The 18,817-nt window shown below is 47.5% G+C and overlaps 1 protein-coding gene across 1 annotated transcript in view; it reads left to right on the top strand.

Moving 5' to 3' along the window:
• The window catches only part of LOC311339403 (metabotropic glutamate receptor 4-like), a gene marked incomplete at both ends in the record, with an annotated part of 110,060 nt that overhangs the window by 67,958 nt on the left and 23,285 nt on the right, over nucleotides 1–18,817 (top strand). Inside the window, one exon of the mRNA XM_084464783.1 lies at nucleotides 7,241–7,441. Within this exon, the coding sequence (XP_084320909.1) occupies nucleotides 7,241–7,441 (201 nt within the window). The remainder of the gene's footprint in view (nucleotides 1–7,240; nucleotides 7,442–18,817) is intronic.

The following is an 18,817-nucleotide window of genomic DNA, read 5'->3' on the forward strand; positions in this document are numbered from 1 at the left end:
ATGCAGATCCTTCACATCTCGGAGCAGATAAAGATGCCTTCAAAGCACGTTGTGTCTATTCACAACGACCGGGGGGAAAAAAGAAGAGGAGAGGAGAAGAAGAGAAAAAAATCTGGAAAAACCCAACGCACGCACACAAACCCGTCACAGAAACAGACTCATGTGTGGCTGCGACAAAGTTTAGACGCCCTCACTTTGTAAGAGCTTATCACTTTGAAGGCCGGCTTCCAGCCCGGGGAACGGTGTGGGAGGCTGCCAGCGTAGCAGGAGGAGGGAGACGGGAGACAAGGAGGGAGAGACAGAAGCAGCTTGGGAGGCAGGGGGCTTAGAGAGCCGAGAGACAATGCCACCGCCGCGCCGTGTGTGGGCTGCAGACGCCGCACCACAGAAACATCTCTTACCCCCAGCTGGCTCAGGACCCCCCCTCGCAGAATACCAAATGGGGCCCTAAATCCACGGCAGTATCTTTCCACAACCAGGGAGGCCCCCTCGGCCCCTAAAGCAGTCAGGAGCCCATTCCCTGCCGTGGACCGGAGGTGCTCTGTGCTTTTAATTCATGCGTTTTCGCAAAACTCGCTGAGATAATTGGGGACGTTATGGGGACGTAATGACTTTGGTCCACGGGGGCGGAGAGGGCTGGAGATGTTTATCAAGTGGGTGGCGGGAAGGAGACGCAGACAGAGGGAGGCGCCGGCGAAGGAGACGTTAACTGATTGAGGAGGGGCCGGGGACCCTTTCAACCGGGGAAGGGGGTGCCGGAGAAGTGCCTTTTCGAGGAGAGGCGAACCGGACAGGACAGCTGTTGCATGATAAGCAGCAGAGAACAGGGAGGTAGGACGAGGGGACGGGTGGACGGGAGCGCTGCTGGTGCAACAGGTCTGAAGCAGAAAGAGGCTTGTGAGAGGATATATAGACAAAAACTGCTCCCTCATCTGGGATTGTCAATGTAATCAGCAGAAGTTAATTAGCAACAGATTGGTGTTTATCGGACGGATGAAAACACCTCGAAATCATCAGTGATTCACTGGGAGGGGACGCTCTCTCTAGGTCTCTCTCAATCCCTCTCTCCCCCTCATCTTTCCCTCTCTCACTCTCTCTCCCTCCGCTATTATAACTCCCTCTCCCTTTCGTCTTACTCGCCCTCTAACCCTCTCCCTCTAAATCTATACCTCCCATCCGTCTCTTTCTCTCTCTCTCTCTAACTCTGTCTCCCTCTCTTCCTCTGCTTCTCCCTCTAAATATCTCCCTCCCTCCCTCCCTCTCTCCTTCTCCATCTTACCTTCTTCCTCTCCCCCCTCTCCCTCTCCTTCTCTCCCTATCTCCCCCTCTCTCTCCCTCTCCCCCTATCTCCCTCTCTCTTCCTTTCCTTCTCCTCCTCTCTCCTTGTCCCCCTAACCCTCTCACTCTCCTTCTCCTCTCTCACCCTAACTATTATTACTGCCAACTCCTTAAGGTGTTTTCTGCAACAGCTGCTGGTGGAAACGCTGCAACACGCAGTAGTTTGAATCCCTCTGTGCAAATCCTTTCCTTTATGTTCTAATGCATGTTGAACACTCTCCTGGTGTGCCATCTGAGGAGTTTAGCTCAGAGCTGGAAAAACTTCTAAAGACTCAGACGAGCCAATCTGCGCTCACACCTTCTGAGTTATACCGATGATGATTCAATTACTTCTGAGAAAGTGCACCTACGTAAACAACTGATTTCCCAGAACCGTATACTAATGACGTAGAAGAGTCGACCAATCAGCTGTCTGCTTGTCTTTCTTTGAGATCACCTCTTTATCGTCTTTATCCTCTTCAGTAGTCAATATGTTTGTTTCTAGGGGCTTGACCGTGTCTTCAGTTAGAAGTAGAGAACACGATGTATAGTATTGGTTAGATTGTTTTAGTACAATGATTAGCCAGAAATGTTTTGTAATTTTTTATCAAAATAATTACTTAAAAAAATAAAGCAGTCCTGGATAGCCTAGTGGTGAGTGTGCGTTACAGGGTTTGAGTCCCCATTTCCAAAAGTATAATATAGGCTTTATATATTATAAACATAATTATATATATAAACATAATTGGGCATCCAATTATGTTTTGTATGCAATATCAAAAGTTCTGTGTGTGTGTGTGTGTGTGGGGGGGGGGGGGGGGGGGGATGGTAGGATCAGTTCTTAAACCTTTTCATCTCGCAGACTCCACACTCCACAGACCGGAATTGAAGTTAGTTTGGTGGAACAAGTGTGTGTGTGGGTGCGTGTGTGTGTGTCAAAAGTTAATGCCACACCTTCCGAGCCCACCACCCCACTGACTCCACCCTATACCCTCGCTGACTCCGCCCCTTGTACTCGCTGACTCCGCCCCTTACCCTAACTGACTCCGCCCCTTACCCTTGCTGACCCCACCGCTTGCCCTCACTGGCTCTGCCCCTTACCTCCCTAGCCCTATAGCAGCTTTTGATACATTATGCTAATAGCAGACATGCTTTTCTTTTTATGACGTCAGTCTCCTTGTTTCCTTGTTGAAATGCAGTTATAAATACCTGCTTTCGAGAAAAACTAAATTGTTTTATTAACCGGTCTTATTTAAGTTATAGTGTTAAATGCGGTTTATCTACCACAACATCACACTCAATAACGACCGCCTCGCACTGTGCCCCAAACACACAACAACCAACACACAACGCCGGCGTGTGTCTGAGGGGCGCGGGGAAGATGGATCCGCTCCAACGTCCACACCACCCAGTTCTGAGAGGAGGAGGAGGCCCCCGGGCCCGGGATTAGTATAACGATGTGCTGGGCTGATCTGGAGCCAGTGTCAATGAGGCGCGGCTCCTAGGGGCCCGGGAGGAGCAGGGCAAGGTGTTTTGTTCATTATCACACCCATTCCACTCCATCAAACTTTGGGCGGAGGGGACGGTTGCTTGTTTCTCATCAACAGTTCACTTTTTACAGTGAGTTTCCAAGTTGACTTTATTTAGTTGAAGAAGTTGTTTCTAGGAAAGCTTTTGAATGCATTCACACGTACGCTGCTGCTGTCCAAAGAAACTTTTAAACAAATCTGCTGTCAAAGTGAACCTTCAATTAAAGCTATAGATCGAAGGCACCAAATGGTGACATTGGACATTGTATACAGTCACCTCTTCATTCATGACACTGTTTGACACTGCTACTGCAGCACTGTCACTTTTACATTTCACTGCATACTTGTATGCATGTGACAAATAAAGTACTCTTGAATTTCTCTTGAATTATATATAGACCATATGAGCTTATTCAAACCATCTTGCTATTTTACATAAGATTGATACGTGATGCAACTGGACGCCGAACAATACCATATTTTTGTCAATTCAAAAGGTATTACCATAACTGCAAATAGCAATTGAAGCCTGAGGAGAATCAAGATGCCAGTGCTAACAATAGTGTTGTTTTTCATAAATTCCGCTGAAGTCAGTTATTTTTCTGTCCCCTAAATCCATACCTGCTTGTGTTACTTAGCACGTCACGGCTAATTAGCCGCGGTCCGGCAGGTATTGGCAGCCCTGTTGCTCGCGTATCCCAGATAGACGCTCTGAGTTGAACGCTAGCATGTTGCCACGGTTGTTCCGTTGCTATCGCCCTTCGACAGCGGCTAGGCATCGGGGCCGCGAGTTCAACCGCCTGCTCATAGAATCTTCTGGAAGCTCCTGAGGTGTGCTATCTTAGACTCTGTCACCTAGCATTCCACTAATTAACAGCTCCATTAATAACCGACCCCCCCCGACCCGGGTGCCAGGATTAATAATTACCTAGCACTACTTATCATGGCCAGCCAGGATTATCCTAACCGACGGCTGTGTGTGTGTGCCTGTGTGTGTGTGTGTGTGTTGTGCGTGTGCTGTGTGTGTGTGTGTGTGTGTGTGTGTGTGTGTGTGTGTGGTGTGTTGTGCGTGTGTTGTGTGCGTGTGTTGTGTGTGTGAGCTTCTTGTTGGTGCTGTGTGTGTTTTGTGTGTGTGTGTTGTGCTATGTGTGCGTGTGTGTTATGCATGTGTTGTGCTATGTGTTGTGTATGCTGCGACCCCCTCAGTATGCTGTCGGCTTGCAGGTAAAAAAATACATTTCAGTTGTGGTAGAACATGGCGTTCTCACGCGCTCTCCCGTCAGACCTCAGGTCAGCCCGATGACGGACGATGGGCCAGGCATGTGTTGTTGTTAGTGTTGTTGTGCGCTGGCCAGGATGCAGCCGCACACAGATGGATATCAAAGTGCACTCCTCTCCCCAGCACAAGTGGTGACCTGGGGAGAGGGCGTGTTCCAATGCAGCGCCAACACAGACGTCTCGCTCTCTAATTGATTCTAACTTGGCGTAGGAAGGGACAGACCGAACGCTTTTTCATCTTTGAGCATTTGGAAAGCTGCCAATCCCCCTATTCAAACGTTCAGGTCATTTGTAGGAAGTACTGATAATGAAACACCTTGCATGGAATGGAGCCCAGCGAGAGCAGCCATGTTCCGGCGGAAGAGAGATTTGATAGTCTGATAGCCTTTTTCATTAGTGAAAATGAGAACAAAAAAAGCTGTAAAGAACATGTGTAGGTTGTACACGTTCAGTATGTCCGTTGCTGTTACATTCGCTGCCCGATACATATAGATCTTTTCTTGGCACTATCAAGTGCTCCTTCTCATTCTTCTCCCTGCGAGGGAAACGAGGATCCACATTAAGGTTAGGTAGAGCGGGTTGGCTGGTAACCGGAAGGTTGCTAGTTAGATCCCCGGCTCCTCCAAGCTCGAGTGTGGAGGTGTCCCTGAGCAAGACACCTCACCCTAACTTGTCCCGACAAGCTGGCTGTTGCCTTGCATGGCTGACACCGCTGGGTGTGTGCATGAATGGGTGAATGTTATGTTAGGCATGTGAAGCGCTTAGAGTGGCCGAGTGGCCAATATTCCAACCCCCCTTCAGGACCTTTTCCTTCAGGACCTTTTACTTTGATGTCTTTGAATCTCTCTCTGATTGATGACCTTCATCTCTAGTGGTTAGACTGAACCCTCAGAAGGGCTGGGGGGTCAATAGGTGATACTCTGATACCCTGTCTCGCTCCCGAGAGTGTACGCGCTGCTGTAGCGGCGTTATTGTGATGAGAGGTGTAAATTGCTCTGTGTGCCGGAACATATTAAACACGCCACAGTAGTGCAGTGCAGGGGCTTTTTGTCCAATCAAAGATTACATTCACCAGTAAACGGGCGGGAACAGCATAGTGGTATTTAGTTGTCATAATTTTATGGTGGGAGGAATGGAAAGACACGAGGTATGATGAACTGCTTGAGCCAGAATGTGGCAACACCATGGTAACCATGAACCACTCATTAACGTTAGTTCATACAGTAGTTAGCATTTTTTTTTTGTTGGCACTAGCACACCATCTGCAATCCTGAGTACCCTCACCCTATTAAATAATGCATAATTGACTACCGTAGTTAACATGTACACCATTAGTAAACATGGACAACATGAGTTAAAGATAACTAGACCACTATATAGCTGTTAGTTCATGCGTATCACTGCATCAACAAATGTTACTTAATGGGCTGTATGAAACATCTTTGGCATACTAGTGGGGTGAGCCACCAAGCCTCCCCATTCGCTGATGCTGTTACTCAAAGAATGTGAGCAACAAATAAAGCACACAGCCCAAATCACCTGAAAGTGCTGCAAGGCCTGCAGGGGCTGTAGTTTTCAGTCAGTCGTGGTACGCTGAATAGTACAGAGTTTTTTCTTACAGAGTATGTTCTTATGTGAGCACGCGGGCGATGACATCCCTACACCCAGCAGCAAACCCCTCCCTCTCAGAGGCACCCTGCATCAGGCCCATGTCAGACACACGGCCTATCAGAGGTAGGGGACCAAAACAGCCGCTGAAGTCCTCCTTTGATGGCCAACAAAACACAGGAAGAGGCTAAAATGCCCCAGACTGCAACATAAGAGCTCCCTTAATTGGCACTGTTGAGGTTTTTCAGAGACCCTTGCTCTTAATATTGCCACATTACAGTACTTTGTACCTCGATGGTAACATGTTGTGCTGTTGTGCTGTTTTCCTGCAAGGAGAGACGCCTCATTTGTTTTGCTGAAGACCACGATGGATGTGTTTTCAACAGTCACTATTCTTGGTGCAACGTTACCTTCCACTAATCTTATAAAAACGCGTGCTTAATAGAGAATTCAAAGTGCAAAATGCGCTAAGCACACAGACACACCGCTGCCAAAGTGTAATATATATATACAAACAAATGTACTCATTATATATACGCATGCAGAATAGACTTGTTTTGTTTTTTCGGCTGCTGTTCCGAATCGAATGTGTGCTCAGCGAGGTAAACAGCAGGTCTGAGGGAGGCGTCGGGAGCCCTGCGTTTATTTGCTTTCTAATTGATTGCGAGCAGCAGAATTCACCCAGAGAAGGAAGACTCACACAGGGAACGCAGAGTCTAGTCACCACCGCAGTCATTTAGCAGTCATTTAGCTCTCATCCAAAGTGACTCGTGAGACACAGGTCATTATGAGGGAGGGAAGGAGGGTTCAGGATGTCTTGATCTAATAGTCATATATTTATATATACTATATATAGTGTGTATATATATATATATATATATATATATATATTGTGATTCAGTATGTGTGTGTATATATATATATAAATACAGTATTTGTTTTTTATTTGTTTATTTTTTAAGTTTTACTCTCTTTAGTTTTAGGCGCTTTAGTGATTTAAAAGATGCAGCAGTAAGAGTAGGGAGGGGTAAGGGGGTAAGGCATGTCGCCCTACCATTCCTTCAAGGTCACTGGGGTTCAAACCCGGTCCTTTTCAACCCGGGGTCACCCTAGACCCTAACCCCAGTAGACCACCCTTGTGTAATCAGACTGTTGTTAACGACCCTTCTGTGATCTGACTGTTGTTGATGACCCTTCTGTGATCTGACTGTTGTTGACCCTTCTGTGATCTAACTGTTGACGACCCTTCTGTGATCTGTCTGTTGTTGATGACCCTTCTGTGATCTGACTGTTGTTGACGACCCTTCTGTGATCTGACTGTTGTTGACCCTTCTGTGATCTGACTGTTGTTGACCCTTCTGTGATCTGACTGTTGTTGACCCTTCTGTGATCTGACTGTTGTTGACCCTTCTGTGATCTGACTGTTGTTGACCCTTCTGTGATCTGACTGTTGTTGACAACCCTTCCGTGCTCTGACTGTCGTCGTTGTCGTCGTTTTGTCGTTTCAGACCAGGAGCGCATCGGGAAGGACTCGTCCTACGAGCAGGAGGGCAAGGTGCAGTTCGTGATCGACGCGGTGTACGCCATGGCCCACGCCCTCCACAACATGCACCGGGAGCTGTGCCCGGGCACCGTGGCGCTCTGCCCCAAGATGGACCCGCTCAACGGCACCCTGCTGCTCAAGCACATCCGGCGCCTCAACTTCGCCGGTGAGTCTGGAGGGGAGGCCCCATCCGGGAGGCAGAGGGGTCTGGTGGGGCGCTCTCTGACCGGGTTTAGTGCACCGGTGGGAGCCCTTTGGGGGAGGGATGGGGAGGCGGTAGATGGTAGTTAGCATTGTTATGTAGCGTTAGGATAGGGGTAAGGGTTTGGGTTTTGTATTGTAGTTCAGTTCTTGTGATTCAAAGTTATTCTGTCCTGCACTTGTCCTACACATCTACAATTCTTCGTACCCTAACCTGAATAAATAATGTATACATGACTATCTTGTTTAACATGAACACCATTACCTTAGTAATGGTGGTGACCTGGTTCTGGTGGTCGGTCTCTCCTCCCTTTGATGGGGGAGGGATGGGGAGGCAAAGGGGGGGGGTATGCAGAAGGGACTTTATATCGATTTCCCAAACAACCTCGGCACTTTAATGTAACACCTTTCAGGGGAGGGGGGCGGGGGAGGGGGGGACTCTGAGCCTGTTTTCTGGGACGCGCTCCAAGGCGTTTGCCTGGAGGTTCGAACTTAAACATAAATCACGTTGGGTTTATTAGAACGGCACTTTTTCATGATTACACTCTCCCAAGGGCTGAGAGGACACGCCCTGAAAGTACCTCGGAAGTTGAATGAAAAACACGGAGAGGTAGAGCAGTGGCGAATCAGGCCAGACGCATTACAAGGATTACCTAAATAGTGGATTAAGAAAAACAGCGCCTTGTTTAGGCTCACCTAATTAGATCAGCGGTGCTGAGGCGGTCCGGATGAAAACGTTTCCAGCATCCTTCCACTATCACGTATCCCAGCTGTTCTCCAGTCATTGATTCCCTTATTGCGGCGCAACACAGAGCCTGTGTTCAGTCGTTCATTCACGTATTCATTCCTTCATCCCTCCGTTAATTACTTCCGGCGGCAACTTTATTTATTATCTCACACATGCACAAGTAGACGATCCCATGAGGGCCTGCGAGCTGGAAGGAGACGTGGTGAGGGAACTCCGAGCTGTCCTCACGGAGGCCTGCAGAGTCCTACAACCACTATCAACGTTCTTCCATGGACTCTACAGTGTGCTCCGTTCTGATACATTATTCATTTCAGCTCTTTCTCCTCAAGCTAATTCTCCCTGAGAATTGTGTACTTGTTGCGCGGGCAGAAGGCAAATTCGATCTTTAATTCATGACAGAGAGTCGAGTGATAACAATAAAGTTACTTGATAAACTGAACATTTCTTGCTAGACTCTCAGCTGCGTTTGGCTGATACGCTTTTCCATTGCGTATTGCAGAATGGTGCATCTTAGGATATTTATGCTTTCCCCCAAACGCTTATGAACAAAGCATTGTGGGGAATTTGTCCCTCTCACTCCCTAAGTAATCTCAGCTGGAAGTGGAATAAACACAGACTCAAACAGCACACAGCAAAGTTTCCGGAAAGCATAAGTAGTTTTCTCCCACATCAGTCAAAAATAAAAGGTTTTCTGGGAAGGCCAGAAAAGAGAAATGGTGTTGTGTTTGTGTTAGGCTTATTGTTGCGCAAACAGCCCCTCAATGTACAGTTTCATTACATGGAATGGGGGGTTCCTTGGTTTATAGTCTGGGAGTGTGGAGGAACATCATCACTTCATCAACTATTGATGCCGTCTCCTGTGAGTAATTTGCTGGTAGTCATCCCAGCCTGTAGGCCTACTAGTACCGCGATGATCAGCTTTACTGAGCTGACATTTTTACTTTTTACTTGCGTTAAGCTGTTGGTTATTTATCCACCTGGTTTGAGGCCGACGTTTGAAGATTGGATTCAGAGATGTAAAGAAAAACACGCAGTATTTCCACCAGACTTGATGAGGAGATGGTGTGGGATGTGAAGCTGTATTCTCATGCATGAGATGGAAGGAAAAGAGCCAGTGTGCTTTTCCACCCCCCAAGTCACCGGTTCTGACTGAGAGTGAGTATTGAAAACACGCTTGACTTAATAGATGCGATCAATAAAGTCAAGGAAAATATGCGCTATGGCAATATGAACTGACCTTTTCAGACTCTCAAATTGAAACGATTGGCAGAGCTGTTACGCTGTGTGTGTGTGTGTGTGTGTGTGTGTGTGTGTGTGTGTGTGTGTGTGTGTGTGTGTGTGTGGCAGCATACCCATTACGCACCATCACCACTAAGTCGGTAATGCGTGCCCTGACTCAGTTCATCTCCATATCTGCTACCCGCTGATTGAGTTGATTGGGCAGCTCCACACCCACCAGGAACCACCTGGAGAGGAGAGAAAGACGGGGAGGAGCAGAGGATCTTGCCCCAAGACAGTCAGAGGGCCGTCACAGTGTGTGTGTGTGTGTGTGTGTGTGTGTGTGTGTGTGTGTATAGTGTCCTATTAGTGGAGTGTGGGCCACAGTGGCTGCACATCACCCCATCCAACGGGAATGTTTCTGACATTTGTCGGGCCAAGGTCTCAAATATCTCAGCAGAAAGAACGTCTTAAAGCCAATGAGAACCATCTTGGTCACCTTCAGGAGAGGTCTTCAACTCCTGGATCTGACCAACCTGGTTTGTAAGGTCAGGTACTATGTGGTGGCAGGGTAGTGTCGTGGCTGGGTGTTGAACCCACAACCAGATGAGGCTAGGTCCAGGCCCCAATGCCCCCAGCCCTCGTGGGTCTGATGTCCAAGACGTACCTGCTCTTTAACAACATATATCTCATAACGAAATGAAAGGGGGAGAGTGTCTGCTAAAGGCCTGGACGCACACACTTTGCCCTTTCTGGACCAACACACACATACACACACACACACACACACACACACACACACACACACACACACACACACACACACTTACCTCTGAAGCCTATGTTTGCCCGTCATGGTGGATGAGGTTCAATATTTTCACGAATCATTGTCGGCAACTAAAGCAGTAAAAGTCTGCTTTAGTGATTGAAAGTTTCTGTCGGCGCATTAGGGGGTTGTCCACAAAGATAAATCCTATCCCGTTCTCTGTTGGATACTACAGCCTTTTCAGATAAGGCTTGTCATGTATCTCCCGAGTTTTCTTCAGACTTCAGTGCGGCTGAATCATCGTAAAGCGTGCGTGATGAATGCCAAGCGCTACAAAAACTCCTAAGAGCCGTTGTAATTTACAACGGACTGTGGCTTTCTCCATGTGAAGGTTTTTAGAACTCCCAACAGAGCTCTGATCCATGACTAAACTATAACCTACCACAAAACTCTAATCTGACAGAGCTCTTATATACGACAGCTGGAATCTATGACAGAGCTGTTCTATGGCAGCTCTAATCTACGACAGATGTATTCTACGACTGCTCATATCTATAACAGAGCTGTGTTCTATGACTGCTCTAATCTATGACAAATGTTTTCTATGACGACTCTAATCTTTAACAGAGATGTTCTCTATCACAGCTCTAATATATGACAGAGCTGTATCTATGACATGATTCTAATCTATGACAGAGCTGTGTTCTATGACAGTTCTAATCTATGACAGATTTTTTCTATGACTTTCTATAGGCATTACTTTGCTGTCTATAACCTAATTGGTAGCATAGAACATTGTCAGGAGGCGCAACGTTTTAATAAACTTCAATTAATGCAATCAATAAATGCAAAAGAGGACCCCGACATGGCTGCTATGACATCTAATTATGTTAGTGATCACCACAACAAAGCAGAGCTCACAGGAGAAACTTCACGTGCCAAGGCAGCGACCCCGAAACTTTTAAATTGAATGTGAAAGGGGAAAGAAACCACAACCCAAAGTCCCCAGTGGAAGAGAAACGACAGGAACAAAACAAAACGATGTAGCAAGCAAACATTTCCGAAGCCATGAAGCGACGGGTGGTTTCCTCAATCACCACTGATGCATGGGCGGTTACAAAGGCCACTTTCATGTTTCCCTTCCTGTGGCCGTGGTGGTGGCAGCGTTACTCCAGACATTGTTCTATTCAGGTGCCTTTGCTGATCCAAGGCTGCGTCAAGGCTGATATATTTTACACTTCCTTCCACGCAGTAAAGAGTAAAAATTTACTGGAGCCGTGATCGTTACTCACTGTGTACTTCCAGTCAGTGCTCCAGGGTTTTCCTATAGGCAGGGCTAATTAATACGCACAAGAAGGCATGCGGACGCGAGCCGGAGGGGCGCAGCAGTGTTGTTGGAGGCTCTATAGCCTTATTTTTCCTTTAAGGATTTGATGAAATTTTGCAGTTTTTTTGACTGATAAGATTTTAACTTCTGGGGGAATTTCTCTAAGCCAGAGTGGAGTACAGCATAACATGTGTCTACATGTTACACAGGATTTAGTGTCTGGTATCGCTTTCACTTTCAGAGCAACTATTCGGTTCTGAGGGTTGTTGTTGGATGGCTGTATCCTCGCTCTGCTGTGGCGTTCTCCATCTCCCCCGTGTTGATTAGCTCCGTTTGGCTGTCGCTTCACTGGAGAGAGGAGAGCTCGGCACACGCCCGCCCGCGAGACGTGGGGGGCCGGCTGATATGGGAGCATGTGTTATTATGTTCATCATGACTTCTGCACAGCATCAATATGCATTAGGATGTGCTGCTGCATTCTAATACCACTCAAACCGTGGGTAGTTACGGGCATATATATACGATGAGATAGGACATTATGGATCCCTGGTGTCGGAAATCCAGGAATATGGTAATGCAGAGGTATGCTGTCAGACTAAATCTAGATATTTTAATTATTTATGCTATTTTAAAAACCCTGTGTTTTTTGTGTTACCCATTTTAAGGCCGAGGTGTGTATTGTAATTGGTTATCCCTCAGAGCCGGGTGCTGTGATAAGTCACCTCTTGTCACCGTTCCATCTCCCGGACTGAAAGAAGAGAGAAACCTGCCTCTGCCTCCCCTCTGCACATTAGTTCCCCTGCCCCCCCACCGTCCCCACCACCCCCGCCCCCCCCCCCCCCCCCCCCCCACCTGCCAGTCTGCTGCGCCTCAGCACAGACCCACAAAGCAAACCGACACACCGCCCTCCCATCTGGCCGTTTGTGTTCCTCTGGCTCCCCGAAATCAAACGCCATATTTTTCCTCAGATTGATATTGCATAATATCTGCAGCAGCAGAAAATAAACGATACACAAACAAAACGAAAAAAGCCCCACCGATGCGGAACATTTCTATAAAGGGCCGATGCAGCGGCGATGATATCGGAGGAGCTTATCACACACAAGCCATACGGTGGTGGAGGTGGTGGTGATGGGGGTGGCGGTGGCGCTGGCGCTGGTGGGGGAGGTGGTGGTGGTGGTGGTGGTTGGGGTGGCGGTGGTGGGGGTATGTTGCTGGTGCTGGTAGTGGTGGTTGTGGTGGCCGTGGTGGTGGTGGTTCTGCCCCCACACTGAGAAACGCCATCAATTCCCTGGATTACAACATCTGAACGTTATTTAATAAGATTTTTTGTGCGACTTACTGGTGATCAGAGGCCTTCTGTTTCCTTTTCCTTACATCTCCGGTTCAGTGCGCTGTGGTCGGTAATGATGATGCTGATTGGTCAGTTCTCCATGGGGGATCAGGAGCCAAGAGGGCTTTAATAGGGCTTCACTCCTACGGAGGACATGGATAGGTCTGTGGGGGATCCACTGTCTAACCCCTCCTTACCTTAATGACAATGGTCTCAGTGTATTCACTTTCTAACCCTATACCTGGTCCTTACCTTAATGACATGGGTCTTAAGAGTATTCACTGTCTAACACTATACATGGTCCTTAGCTTAAGTACATGGGTCTTAAGGGTATTCCCCAAGCGCGGCTTCAGTTAAAAGTGTCTGCTAAGTGATGACCCCCGTCCTTCTGGGGATAAGCAGTTACTGATGCTGGAGGGCAGATGATCTGTGGGCTCGCCGCTCTAGACGCCGAGGCTGTGTTGTCACGGCGATCAGGTCTGTGGGTGTTAATTACGAGGGATGTGAACGACCAAGCTGTGTTAGCACCTCAGGTTAGCTCGCTGGTTCACCCGAGTGGATTAATGACCGTACGCGATCAATGACCAATCATATAACTCTTTATTGCACATCTGTGCACTCGTGCGTGCGCGCGTGTGTGTGTACATGCATGCATGTGTGTGTGTATGTACGTGTTCATGTCTGTGGGAATGTGTTGTTCGGGCATGCACGCCTGTGTGCATGTGTGTGTGGTTGTGTGTGTGTGTGTGTCTGTCTGTCTCAAGGGGAGAGACACGCGTGACTAACTGATGTCGTCTGTCTGGTGAAGGTGTGGAGCTACAAGCTAGTAAGGCGCCCAGCAACACAAGTTTCAATGCACTAGGGGGTTAGCTTGTTGTGTTAGCGACATAGCTAGCCTACTGCTGCTACTGACAGAGCGAATATAAATGCTACACTAACACATTTTGGTGAGGGTCGCGGTGCTAGCATTGTGGCTGGCAAACGTAGCAGTTTGGGCTGTGGTTAGCTGGTAGTGTTAGCGAGATAGCGTACCGCTGCAGACAGAGCTCCTCCAACCAAATCACTATTAAAACAAGCAGTTTGCGCTGCATGACAGCTCTACTTCCTCATCGGCTGGTGAGACCTTCACCAGCCTGGCATATCACACACACACACACACACACACACACACACAAACACATGTTCACACATACACACACACATAAAGAAATACACAAATACGCATACACACACACACACACACACATGCATGCAGACATTTTCATACATGCACTCACAAGCACATACAGAAATACACACATACACATACACAAACATTCCCACAATTTCCCACAACACGCACACAATAACATAGATACACGTTTTCCTACACCATCATCATCATCGGCGATCACTCTGAGTCGAGTATGATGGTCCTCCTGGGGTATCCTTCTTGTGGGTCCTCAGATGGCTAAAGAGGCCAATTCTGGAGCCACAAACTTTATTGCAGTATGGGCATGGATGTGAGGTGCCAGGGGTAGGGTATGGGGGGCCTGTTTGGTGGTGAACCTCTCCTGCTGCTGCTTGAGTTTTGCAGCCTGTCGGAGTTGGTCCTCATGGAAAGTGGCACCTTCTTGCAGGCAGTTTCTCCAGGTGGATCTGTGTCATGCAGTATCCTCCCAGTTTAAACTGTTAATGTTGAATTTTTTGAGGTTTTTCCTAATGTTGTCCTTGTAGCGCTTTTTCTGGCCTCCAGGTGCACGATGGCCAATTGAAAGCTGAGAGAAGAGGACCTGCTTTGGGAGGCGAGTATCAGGCATTCGTATGACGTGGCCTGTCCATCGCAGCTGGTGCTTTGTGATAATGGTGGTGATGCTGTGTATGTTTGCATCATCCAGGATGCTGATGTTTGTCAGCTTCTCTTTCCAGCTGTCACTGGGAAGCCCTAGTGTCAGTGACACTGGATTTTTCTGAGGTGTCTCAGATGGTAGGACTCCAAAGCTCTTAGATGCCTGCTGTATGTTGTCCATGTCTCTGCGCCATAGAGGAGTGCGGGTAGGATGGCTGCTTTATATACAAGCAGCTTGGTCCTTGCAAGCAGGTCGGGATTCTCAAAGACCCTTTTGCGGAGCTTTGCAAAAGCTCCACTTGCACAGCAGATTCAGTGTTGTATTTCACTGTCAATGTCTGCTTTTGAGGAGAGGTGGCTACCCAGATATGGAAAGTGGTCCACATTTTCAAGGCATTTATTTGCAATTGTTATTGTCAGCGGAGGTGCGAAGGTGTCTGGTGGGGGCTGGTGGAGAACCTGGTTCTTTTTGATGTTCAGGGTCAGTCCAAGGAGCTTGTAATCCCTAGCAAAAGCATTGAGTGTGGCCTGTAGATCTTCTGTGTGGGCCACAATTGCATTGTCATTTGCATATTGCAGCTCAATGATGGAAGAGTGAGAGTTTTGATTTGGCTTTAAATCTGTTTAGGTTGAACAGTTTTCCATCTGTTCTGAAGACAAACTGGACACCGGTGGGTAGATTGTTACCAATGAGGTGGAGGAGAGCTGCTATAAAGACTGCGAAGAGGGTGGGGGACAATAATGCAGCCTTGTTTGACTCCAGTTTCAACCTTTAAAGGTTCAGTCTCAATATTCAAGATTCAAGAAGCTTTATTTATCCCGAGGGAAATTGCTGTGCAAAAGTTGCAATATAATAGTGGAGAAGTAATACAAGAAAATAAAACAAGTAACAAAATGCAAAAAAGCACAATAGGATAAAAAAGCACAGTAGGATAAGTAGGATCAGAGCCATTGCAGAGGACAGATAGATAGATAGATAGATAGATAGATAGATAGATAGATAGATAGATAGATAGATAGATAGATAGATAGATAGATAGATAGATAGATAGATAGATAGATAGATAGATAGATAGATAGATAGATAGATAGATTGATTGATTGATTGATTGATTGATTGATTGATTGATTTACTTTATTGATCCCAAGCTGGGTAATTGCAGTGTAGCAGCAGCATTACACACATAAACAACCTTGGCATATATATAAAAAAGAAGCAATATAAAATATAAAATGTAATATAAAAAATTGTGTAAATAAGCAGTATAATATAATTGTAGTGCAAAGTAGAAAGTAGACAGTAGAAATATAAATATATAAGGTGCAAGTGAACAGATAAAACATATAAGGTGCTTTGAGACTGTATTATTAGCTGCTTTCACATATGACCTCTTTCTTTTCTTCCTCTGTCTTTTCTCCGCATTTGTGGAGCAGGAGGTTCGACCGTGAGGGTCATTCACACTTATTCACACTTGATGCCCGATATGCGGAGATCGGTGTCAGTATAATCTCCGGCTGCTTAAGGGGGGCGGGCTTGCAAGGGACGGCATATGAAGTAGGGTCGCAAGAGGCGGGATCGGGTTTGTTTTGGTTTGACCGCAGACAGCACGCAGGCAAAACGGGCAGAACTCATCATGATCATGTTAAATGTTGCTGCAGCGATGCATATATTCCGTTGCATCCACAACATCCGCATCGATCGATGAAAGATTGGAGCATAAGTTACAGACAAATAGAAGAAACGAGGAACAAGAAAGGCGTCGCGAACGACTGCGTTACCGTTACAGTGAAACTAAGAATAAAGTACCCAGCCTGTCAATAATCGGTGGCCGCTTCATTCCGACCATATTCAAACCTATAAGCAGACCCACTGCCGGTCAAAGTGATTCCCGAGAGAATCTACGGAGTGAAACATCGCTTTTGTGCTCCTCGACTATGGTCTGGGAGCCGACAGCAGGAAAGGTGTAACATAATAATAAAAATATTTTTTAAACCATTCAGTGAACAAAAGGCAGTAGGCTGATTATCGATTAGGGTGCGGGTGCCACTCAATGACATGCAAACGTAGACTGAAGCGTCATTAACACGCCCACTCAACTGGTGTGAAATGCCGACATCCTACTGCTCATTCACATAAAAGGTAATTAGCATTTCCTCTGGAGAACATACTACCTCGGGGGTAGTATTTTTTCAGGAGGTCCAACGTCAGGATATGTCATTCACATATACGGCACGTCCATAGAATCTACAGAGAATAGACGGATGCACGTCCATATGTGAAAGCAGCTATTATTATTATGACCAGAGTTTTAGCTGTTATTGTACAGTGTGATGGCATGTGGCAGGAAAGATTTCCTGTATCTGTCTCTTCGACAGCGGAGCTGGAGTAGCCTGTGAGAGAAGGTGCTCCGCTGTCTGACCACTGTTTGATGGAGAGGGTGCTGATCATTGTCTATGATGGATAACAGTTTATTCAGCGTTCTCCTCTCCACCACGGACTCAAAAGACTCCAGCCTGAGACCAAGTACAGAGCCAGCCTTCTTGATAATTTTATCAAGTCTGTTGGTGTCGTTGGCTCTGATGCTGCTACCCCAGCACACAGCAGCAAAGAAAATGGTGCTGGAAACAACAGACTGGTAGAAGATCTCCAACATCTTGCTGCACACTTCAAAGGATCTAAGCTTCCTCACAAAATACAGTCTGCTCATCCCCTTCTTGTACACAGCCTAAGTGTTCGATTTCCAGTCCAGTCTGTTGTCGATCACCACTCCCAAGTATCTGTAGTCCTCCACCTCATCCACCACCTCCCCCCTGACCCGTAGTGGCTGAGAAGGCATCCTCTTCTTCCTACCGAAGTCGATCACCATCTCTCTGGTCTTGTTGACATTCAGACTCAGGTGACTCTGTTCGGACCACTCTACAAAGTTGTCTACCAGTGCCCTGTACTCACCCTCATCTCCCTCTCTTATACACCCGACAACAGCTGAGTCGTCAGAAAACTTCTGCAGGTGACATGACTCAGAGTTGTACTGAAAGTCAGTGGTGTATAAGGTGAAGAGGAAGGGAGAAAGCACAGTTCCATGTGGAGCTCCTGTATCGCTGACCATCACATCAGACAGGACACTGCCCAGACGGACAAACTGTGGCCTGCCTGTCAAGTAGTCAGTAATCCAGGAGATCATAGTGTCGTCAACACCCACCACCTGCAGCTTCTCACCCATTAGCAGAGGCTAAATGGTATTGAAAGCACTGCAGAAATCAAAGAATGTGATCCTCACAGTGCCTCCCCCACTATCCAGATGAATATGGGCTCGTTGCAACAGGTAGATGACAGCATCATCGACTCCTAAATAGGGCTGATAGGCAAATTGCAAAGGGTCCAGAAATGTCCTCACCTGTGGCCTCAGCTGGGTTAAGACCAGTCTTCCCAGGACCTTCATCACATGCAATGTTAGGGCGACTGGTCTGTAGTCTGCCGGGTCGGATGGTCTCAACTTCTTGGGGACCGGGACCAAGCAGGATGTCTTCCACAGCAACGGGACTTTCTCCTGACTCAGGCTCAGGTTGTACAGATGTCCCAGTACAGGGGACAGCTGGCTGGCACAGGTCTTCAGGAACCTGGGTGAGATGCCACCAGGGCCTGCAGCCTTTCGCTGTTGCAGTTTTTCCAGCTGCCTCTTTACCTGGCCTGTAGTCACCGTTGGGCGTGGCTTGGTGAAGATGTCATCAGTGGAGGAGGAGGAGGGGGTGGGGGGGAAGGAGGGGGGGCAGATGGTGTCATCAGTGGAGGAGGAGGAGGAGGGGGTGGGGGGGAAGGAGGGGGGGCAGATGGAGAGGTGTTGTACAGGAGAATGCTGGGGGAAGGGTCGAGCCATTTGGGACAGTGTGAGTGTGTGGGGGGCTGGGGGTGTTGGATGTTGGGGTAGCAAGAGGTGAGCTAAACCTGTTGAAAAACTTGTTATACTGGTTAGCTCTATCCAGGCTCCCAGATGTCTGCCTGTCTTTCCCCTTCATCCCTGTGATGTGCTTCATGCCCGTCCACACATCCCTCACACTGTTCTGTTGGAGTTTGGCCTCCAGCTTTCTCCTGTAGTTGTCCTTGCACGTCCTCAGCATCTCTC

Source organism: Micromesistius poutassou (assembly GCF_964030765.1).
Source record: "Micromesistius poutassou genome assembly, chromosome: 2".
NCBI classification, from domain to species: domain Eukaryota; kingdom Metazoa; phylum Chordata; class Actinopteri; order Gadiformes; family Gadidae; genus Micromesistius; species Micromesistius poutassou.